The sequence below is a fragment of the Lagopus leucura genome, unplaced genomic scaffold (assembly GCF_019238085.1).
Source record: "Lagopus leucura isolate 7727_CA_CO unplaced genomic scaffold, USGS_WTPT01 Super-Scaffold_810, whole genome shotgun sequence".
NCBI lineage: Eukaryota > Metazoa > Chordata > Aves > Galliformes > Phasianidae > Lagopus > Lagopus leucura.
This window is the reverse complement of record NW_024962261.1, coordinates 14,216,355-14,225,899: the sequence shown is the minus strand read 5'-3', so window position 1 is coordinate 14,225,899 and position 9,545 is coordinate 14,216,355. Positions and strand designations below refer to the sequence as shown.

Genomic DNA, 9,545 nt, shown 5'->3' with positions numbered 1-9,545 from the left:
GCCACAAGAAGGGACGGCACAGCACGGCACGCCCGCCTGGGGCAAGGCTCCGTTTGCTCTGCCGGCACCATGCGCAGCAGCTGCTGTCCTCCCGCCGCCGCGATGTGAGCGCGGGGTGGAGTGAGACGGCCCGCGCCTTATGCAACCGGCTCAGGGAGCGGCCCCCGCCGCCTCTTCAGCGGCTCGGCGCGGCGCCGGGAGTCCCGAGGAGGGAGGGGAAGGCTGAAGGTGCTGAGCTACCGCCCCCCCCGACCTCGCCTCTCTCCGCGGTGCTTGCATTCCGCCAAGTGCGGAGCTGGCTGCGGCTGGCCGGCGGCTCCGGGCGCGGCCGAGGCTGAGGCGGGTGCTTGCCGGTGGGTTTCCTCTCAGACTGCGCCCCAGCAGGCTGCTCGCTGGGTGCCGCGCCGTGTGCTGTAAGGAAATGCGTTCCTGGGACGACCTCTCTCCGTTCCCAATGCTTCTTCCCTCCTGGTTACCGGGCGTTGCGGCCGGCATTGCCTCCTTGCATCTCATCCAGAAACTTCTCTTCCCCTACTTCTGGGCTGATCTGAGATACTTGCTGAAGGTGCTGCTTTATGGGCTGAGAGTGGAGAGCTACAGGCAGAGAGGGAAGGTTGTCACCGTGCTGGACAAGTTTGTGAAGCTGGCTGAGAAGCAGCCCCGCAAAGCATTCCTCATCTATGATGGGAAGGTGCTCTCGTACCGGGATGTGGACAGGCGCAGTAACAGGGTAGCGCAGGTTTTCCTTCACCACGGCACTCTGAAGAAGGGTGACACGGTGGCCCTGCTGATGGGCAACGAGCCTGACTTCATCCACGTGTGGTTTGGACTGGCCAAGCTCGGATGCGTGGTGGCTTTCCTCAACTTCAATGTCCGCTCCAGGTCTCTCCTGCACTGTCTCACTAGCTGTGAACCCAAGATATTGATTGTGGGAGCAGGTAGAGTATTCAGATGATTTATATGTCTAAAGCTTTTAATGTCACGTTTTTCCACCGTATGCCCTTTCAGCTCCTTCACTGAAAACCAAAGGTTGAGATGTTCATGGAATGAAAGAAATCTGTGGCTTTCTAGCTTCAGGGCTTCGGGATAAAGCTGAAGTCACATAAATGAAGTATATCCATGCTCTGGGGGCATGGATTTAACCTGCTCTTGATGGTATTCATTGCAAAAAAGTTTGCAACATCTGCACGTAGCTTGTTCCAAATGTTTAATTACTTCAAAAATTACCCAATATGTCTCAGAGAACATTAAAATGAGCTAACGAGAATAGTTTCCCACTGTTTGAAACAGTCAATTTTTATGTTACATTATTGAGTAATGAATTTTATTTTCCTGAACTGTTCTACCATTCTTGTAGTAGCTAAAACTGGAAAGTTTGTACCATAGCTATGAGCTATGCAGATTCTTCTTTACATCTATTCACAAAGCTAAGCCTGTTTCCCAGTCTAGAACTGGGAGTTTTACTTTATAGGTGCAGCATTTAGAAGGTTGATTTACAATAACCAACTTACCTTGTAAGTAGAAGATTATAGAAGAGATCACTGTGTTTCATTAGGTGATAACAGTGTCTTTTGTGTTTTTCCAGTACGTTTTTTTATTATATACTTAAAAATAATTCAAAAACTTCATGTAGATATACTGTGCATTTTATTATTGCAGTTAAGACCCAATTATAGAGATCTATAAACCAAAGCCAGAGAGATATAACTTAAAATTGGGCTCCTGAGCACCTCTACCTTTTTGATCAACTCTTGGTGAAACCCACAATAGCAAAGGATCATGCAGAACTGTGACTCACTGGGTGAAGGAGGATAGTTCAAAATTTGAAATGTTGGCTTCATTCTGCCTCTCTAAAATTATTATTTCAAATGTTTCAAATTATTTCAAATGCCTTATGTCTAGTTCACATCTTCTTGTCTTGTTCCTGTTAACAAAGTTTGCAGGGCTTTGCATTCACGAGACCTAACTGGTATAAATTTCCTTCTGTCTGCTCTATGCTGCTACTGAAAATTTCTGCTTTCATGGTTGTATTTAATATTTTTCCCTTACATACTTTAAAATTACTATGTAGTTCCAATTGTATGCCTATGCTGTTTTAAGAGTAAAGGTGTACTTAATAACTAAACAAATGAAACTTAAATATAATCCCAAAGCGTATGGTGAGTGTTTCTGATCTCTCAGTTTTAAATGTTGCCTTCTTACTTAATTAAAAGAATAACTCATTTAACACAGTCTCTTAAATATGTGCTTTAAATATGTGCTTTAAGTCATTAGACTGAGGAACTGGTTTAATCTTAATGCAGTTCTTGAGCACTGTCTGTGATTATTTTTTAAGTCTGCCATCTCAGCTCATAGAAAAGCCATGTGTAAATAGGTTATACCTATACTGTCTGAGTTGGTCTTTTATGTGATGGTATTCTTACATTATTCATGGGTCTCTGTGTTCGATTCCTCAGACCCTTGAGGTACAAGATTTTACATAATTCTTTGGGATTTAGGAGCTCTTTTTGCCCATCTCTGTGAAAAAAGCTGAAGCCCTGCTTAGTTTGCTGGCCATGTCATATGGAGAAGCAGCCTCTGCAAAGAGATCTGTGTTTTCAAGTTTAAGGTTAACATGCTGTTCAGAGGCAGTGAGGGCTGATTCATGTCACTCGAAACAAAAGGTTGGATCATACATTGTTATCACACATTGTGCTCCTTAATATTTATAAAAATTGCAGGTCAGTATTTAACAATGCATTTGCATAGTTGATTAGATAAATTCTCGGAGGTGTATTAACATCTTTTCATCCAGTATTTGTGTTTCAAGGGTTACTGCCTTATCAGTAGGTACAACCTGAGTTTTTCTTGTGTGCTTTGCTCTTTTGATGCTCTTTTCTACAGGACTGTAGATAGCCTGAACTCAGCATACTAAATTGGATATTCTATTGCAAAAGGCATACACTAAAAACACTCGTGTTCCAGCTTGTGTTAAAAATTCCATTTAAAGAGTTACAAAGCTGTATTTTCAGTACTTTGGATTACCTTTGATCTAGTTAACACTGCAGCACAGTGGAAATTGTCCTGTCACATTTTAGTCGTTAACTGTCTGTGCTCAGCAAGACCAAATTTTCTCTTGAAATTTGTGCTTGTTAGTGGCACATTAAATCTGGATTTAAATCTCAATCTGCATTTAAATCCAATTAAATTTCATTTCTGTGACAGTGGACCTCCAACTTTCTGTTGATATCTGCATCACTACCCACAGATCAATTGTTTATTGACAAATCTCTGCGTTGGTTGACAAATCTCTGTGTGTGGCAATTGCATCTTATTTCTTCTTTTGGTATATCTTGTCATTTTTTTTCAGTATGCTTTAACTTTCTCTCCAGATAGTCTGGGTGGTATTTATGGTTACATTTTCTTCCATGCCTTTCACGTTGCTTCTTGCAAGATCACTCTAATTTGTGGACTTTGTACTCCTAAGTTGTCCTTTCTGTCTGCAAATTTTTCAGAAGCTGTGGTTTAGTACAATCTTTCCTTCAGCATTTGCAGCCAGGTCTTGTTCTTGTCTGACAATACTGTGATAATCTCTCTGCTGTTTCTGACTTTGGATTCAAGTTTTCTAGTAGAAATGATGTTTTGGGGTTTCATTTTGATTTAGTTGCAGGAAGTTTGCAGAAAACCTGAAGCTTTGATTCTTCTCATATGCCAGAAGAGCTGCGAAGTGTCTCCTTGTTGGTTTCTTATGTGAAATGAGTATCTCTAGCAAGTGGTATTTTTTGCAGAATAGCAGTGTTCTTTTGGTTCATTTAGCATAATTTGTTGTTGCCTGCAACACCTAGTAACTTAGTTTATTCCCTTTAGAATTGCCTTGCATGTAAGGCACATGCAGATTCTGTTTTGCCAATATGTATACCTTGTGTTCCTTTCTAGTATTTCCACTTGGCATTGTAGTTCAGAACAAATTTTTCTTTAGCTGTTTTCATTTGCTGTCTTTTCAAAAGCATTTCAATGACTTCGGGATCTTTAGCTCTTGCTTTTATTTCTTATCTAACTTTTTCAGTCTTCCATCTTCAGAAACTTTCTATCACCACTCACATTCTGGAGAATACTTGTTTTAAGAGTCAGAAGCTTGAAACTGTGTTTTTAATAAGGCAGCAATTGTCCAAGAGGTAGGTAGGTAAAGAACTTGTGAAGGAGAAAAAGGAAGCTGTATGCCTTCTGCCTATCAAATTGTCAGTTTACTGGGAATCTGATCTGCTAAAAGGTGCTTATTCTGACAACATTTATTGCTGGATTCTGTCACCCTTATTTATTTAAATATTATGAGTACAAACAGAATTAAGATACTGAGTTATGCTTTAACTTTTAAGGCACTGTGGTCTTTGTAGGGAATATTTCTATTAATTGAAGTCTTACTTGAACAAGAAACATATTTTATCTCAGCTGTGTAAAAGCAGTACCATAAAAAAACAGTCATAATCTAGTGACTCACCCGAAAGATACAAACAGAATTCATTAGTGCATTTATAGCATGCTCTTACTGGAAAGAGTTCAGCTGAGCCTTGCTTGCCATCAATACTTCTGATTCAAGGATTTCGCTGTGAAAGGATTGTGTTACAACAGCCCTGACAGCAAAGACTACATGCTGTGTGTATGTGCTTGGGCAGCTGCTCTTAAGTGATTGTGTTTAAGCAAAACCATGACTGTGTTGGACTAAGATGACCTCTGACAGTCAGTCCCTTCTAATCTCATCCATTCTGTGATTCTGCCATTCAGAACGATATCTCTCAGCTGTGCAAAGTGCAGCTTTTTCCTGGCCAGAGTTCTTTACTCTTTAGGCATCGGCAGTGCTTTGTGCAGTAATTGAACTCTTTTTGCCAGTTATTTGAGCTCAGAACCATGATTTATGCTGATAGAGGTAAAGTTCAGACAGAAATGTGTCTACATCCTGCCAAAAATGAGTAAAGAAAATATTTGATGTATTTTTAAATTATTATTATGTAAAAATAGCAGTGTCGTCTTTCATGTGGAAGTCATTGGGTACAAAAAAAAAAAAAAAAAAAAAAAAAAAAAAAAAAAGAATTTTGTAAGAATTTGTCTTTTCTAAACTTTGAAATAAGTGATCAAAGGTATCTGGACCTGAACATACGGGACAAGGAAAGCATAGCAGATCTGCAGAAGACACTCTTAACAGTTCTATTTGACGCTGTATCTCTTTGAGCATTTGTTTTATTTCAACCTTTGTCTTTGTCCCAAGATATTCTTTGATGGGAAGATTGTGCCCACTGAATGTTTTCTGCCTGCAGTGGCACTTCAAGATTCCATCACTGGATCTGCAACTGACTTGAAATTTCTGTTTTTACTACTTAGTGAGAATAGACGCTGAGTACAAGGAGTCACTTGGCAATCAGGTACAGGTAACAGTAATTTTTCTGATGCCAGACAGTGTGGGAAACAGTTTGGACATGCCATAGTTTACTGAGTCAGGGTGCTCATCAAATTTATGTAAGAACAATTTGATACAGCTTGCTTACTGAGTTCAGTGCTTACTTGTTCAATGCAAGTCTATCTCATAATCTGATTTATTCCTTTCATCAGTGTAGGACTGTTGTCTGTTTGCCAGTAGGCCACATTGTTTCTTTCCTAGGAAATAATATAAAAAACCTTTTCTACATCTTGCAGTCTAGGACAGTTGCTTATAACCAAAGTGTGTTTCCTTTCTTTCTTAAAAGAGCCTCAAAAGATGTTTATTTATATATGCATGTGAACTTAACACAGTTTCATGAGCATTTTGTTAAACAATGAGTTGCTAAAAAAGGAAAAAAATATTTGGAGAAGCACATTCCTTTTGACATATCTTTAATTTTTTTTTTTTTCTTCAGTGGAATAGGTAGCAATGGTGAATATTCATATACTAACTGTGTAAACAGTGCACACAGAGCTGCTGTCTATATTGCAAAACATTAGATAAAGTCATTTCTTCTAAAACAAATAAACCAAAACCTGATCAAAATTTCATAGTTTACAGAGCCAAAAAGTACTTGAAAACCACAGATATGAATAGCTGAATTGCTTTACTATCATTTCTTTACTATGTGGTTAACTACACATGCCAGGTACCTCTAGAAATATTGAAATGTAGTAGTTTCTCTAAGCAGGCTGTTTATTTTTGGCACAAGGGCAAGATGATATGTAAGGACCAGTGAGCTCTGTGCAAGATCAGGCATGTAAATTCTCTGTTCATGGAACAACACGAGTTGACTGTCATCTGAATTATTCTCTGGAAATGCCTTAGCACAGCTGGGAGTTCTGTCTTCCAATACCCCTTGTTCATTCCTGTTCCAGAAGTAACTTTATGTTTCTGCCACTTTGAATACTGCAATTTTAAATTACCCTTTGTTTATCATTACAAATGTTCACATACTGCTCCAAGTAATCGGTTCCTGAACAAAAAAGAAAAATGCTGTTCTGTTGTATAATTTACTCACAGATCTAATGCTCAATAATCGTTTAAGAAAATAGCCAGTTCTTGTACAACAGAAACAGTCCTTCGTTGTATGAGCTGAGAAACAGCATGCGTTTCTATTCTGAAGTTGGATCTTAATTATTTAGAGTAAAAATATTTCACTCTACTAAAAGGGAGTTATTCCCTTCTGTTATTCTTTAATATTAAATGAATATACACATGAAGTTGATATTAGTAATTACCCTTTCCTTTCATCAAAGAAAGGAAAAGAAAAAAAAGAAATTAGAGATAAATCCTTTTTTTGTCTTTTTTGTAGTTCTTATTTCTCAAACACTTAAAGAACTAGGTGCACACCTTATCTGGAATTTCTGAATTAAATTAAAAAAAAAAAAAAAGCAAAAAACAAAAAACAAAAGAAAACAAGAAAAACATATCAGAAATATTTGTGAATTTTTCTTTTTTACTATATACTTCTAAGCAAAAACATCTTCTGCAGAGAGAGCGGCAATAGGCCAGTGTTAAACCTTCATTTTTATTGTCAAAAACATGGAAGACAGAACAATTAGAAATAACTCAAGAAGAAATGAATCTAGCTATGGAAAATGAAGAAATTCAGTAATGGCCTCTTTGGTACCTGCATTACTTATAAACAGAGATTCTGTTTTCTGGTTTGTAGTTGTGTTTGTTTTCTGTGGGCATTTTGCAAGAAGATGGTTTGTAATTGTTACAGAGTTATCTGTAGATCTGTGTGTGACTGGGAGAGCAGGCCCGCAGGCCCACTGGCCCAGAAAAGAGGACGGGAGGATGTTGGTATTTTACAGCCTGGTTCAGCTCTGTACTGTCACTAACAAGGCAGGGAACTTACAGATCCAAAACCTGGGAAAGGGGCAGGGGAGAGGAGAATGACTGGGAGATGGGCCTAAGAACAGTGGCAGTGATCTGAGCAGGAAAGTTAATGTACTAAATAGGATATCAGAATGGAAGATAATACAGTATAATACAACACATAATTGGAATTGAGGCTCATAATGGGGGAGAGAGAGAGAGAGAGAGAGAGAGGGTCCAAAACTGAACGCCTTACTCTGAACTGAAGGAGAAATGCTACACACTGCCAGGCAGCGACAGAGAGAGCGAGTCCCATGACTTGCCAGCTTTATCTTCTGCTCTGAGCACAAAGTCCGCTGGGATATGTAGTTCTTCTCTTCTGAGAGTCAGGTATTGAGAAAATTGGTGGTCCAAGGAAGCGAGGGATTGACTCTTCAACTCCCAGTGCTTTACACGATGTTGTGATGTGGAACACTAATAACCAAAATCAGGAAACCATGACGGTAATTCAACCAAAGGAAAAATTTCGTTTACAGCTACATGCTCAGTTATACAGGAAGATTTTACTTAGTAACTCCTATTGAGTGCTTAGTATCTGTACACCACACTGACGATACAATGTGGCCAGCTGAGTTTGGTATGCGTGATTACTAGGAGTTGTGGAAATTGAGAAAGCCTTAATATTAACAATGAACAATTCTTAACTGTCCTTAACATCTCTGCCAGCACAGTAATTGGTGCCTATGCCAATACAGTCAATAAACTGTTACGGATTTTGTACTCTTTGACTATTTTTGAGAACAGAAATTGAGCTCCAGCCACTTCGAATACACTTTTATTTCTTTTAATCTAACCTGTACCTGCAACTACCAGTATATTTGGAAGCAACATAGTCATTTAGTCCTCCTTGGTTTATTAACAGCTGTTAATCATTAGAAATACTGCTGTTGTGCTTTAATATTTATTTATGAATAGAAAAATATGCCCTAATTTTATAACGTGACAGCAAAGGGGAATTACTGTTGAGAGAACCTGAATTTTCACTGCATAAGATTTCCTTCAGTCCATACTGCTGTGCTTAAAATGACTTTTCTTTCTCATTATTGTGTTCTATGTATAGTGAGTGAAAGGGGACTGTACTCAAATTATTCAAATAGAGTGCTCTTTTAGATTTTCATTATTATTTGGATGATATCTTCTTGAAATAAGTCTACAGTGAAGGGAGTTAGGATGCAAAAATGATTATGTCACAACCCCATCAGATATACTTGCTAAAGATTTACAAAACATACAGAAACCATCCTGTGTCATCTTCAGGTTTGTAAGGCATTCATGTAAGGCATTCCCATGGGAATGGGAGGCTGTATCTCTGTTAAGGTAATAGAAGTGTCATTCACTAAAACATATAAAATAGTCTGTCAAGAGGAAAATATTTTTTTTGAATGATTAAAAATCTTGCACAGTTATGGTGTACAGTATATGCAAAAGATCTTTACTGATGATAACTCGTATTTTGTATTTGCAAAATGAGCTTGGGGTTGGCATAAGGAGTTCAAACGCTGTCTCTGGCAGTGCTTTACTATGAGGTTCTGGGTGAGTCATTTCAACTTTATTCGTTTATTCATTTATAAAACCTGAGATAATAACATACGTTTATATCCACAGGGATATTTACAAGATTGATTATGTAGGCTGAGGTCCAGTAATGCACTTAAGTGTAAATATATGAATGGTTATACTGAAAGCAGTATGACTGTTCCTACACCTAAGAAATTTGCTGGATTAGTACTTTAACATCTGTTTGATATTCTGATATTCAAATTGATTGAAAAATGCTTAAAAATATAAATACTAAATTTATTAGGAATTGACCTCTGTTCAAATTTTTTCTATTTAATCTATTTTTTCTATTTAATCTGGGACTAAACTGGGAAACTCTCAGTTTCTTTCCTGCTTAAGCAAAAAACATACATCTTATCTGCACTGCTGATTTTATTTTGTAAAAGTGAGTTTGCATTTAAACTCAGGTAAAAGCTAATAGGAGTTTTATTTGTGAATGAATGAATGTGTAGTTACAAAAAATAATGTGTTTGATACCTAAAATTAGATTCAGGTGAAGATTAAGGAGAAGAACCACAGAAATAGACACATTTTTTGGAAGTGTCTGAATAAGCCACAGGGCCGTATCATATTTCTATTCTCTGAAATTCAGGTGTCCATACACATGATACTTTGCTTTTTTTTTTCTTCTTCCTTTTTTTTTTTTTTT

General features: G+C 38.1%; 1 protein-coding gene across 1 annotated transcript in view; it reads left to right on the top strand.

Moving 5' to 3' along the window:
• Nucleotides 1-342: 342 nt before the first annotated feature.
• The window catches only part of SLC27A6 (solute carrier family 27 member 6), a 40,710-nt gene continuing 31,507 nt past the window's right edge, over nt 343-9,545 (top strand). The window contains exon 1 of the mRNA XM_042866218.1: nt 343-938. Coding sequence (XP_042722152.1) covers nt 422-938 — 517 coding nt within the window. The 5' untranslated portion in view covers nt 343-421. The remainder of the gene's footprint in view (nt 939-9,545) is intronic.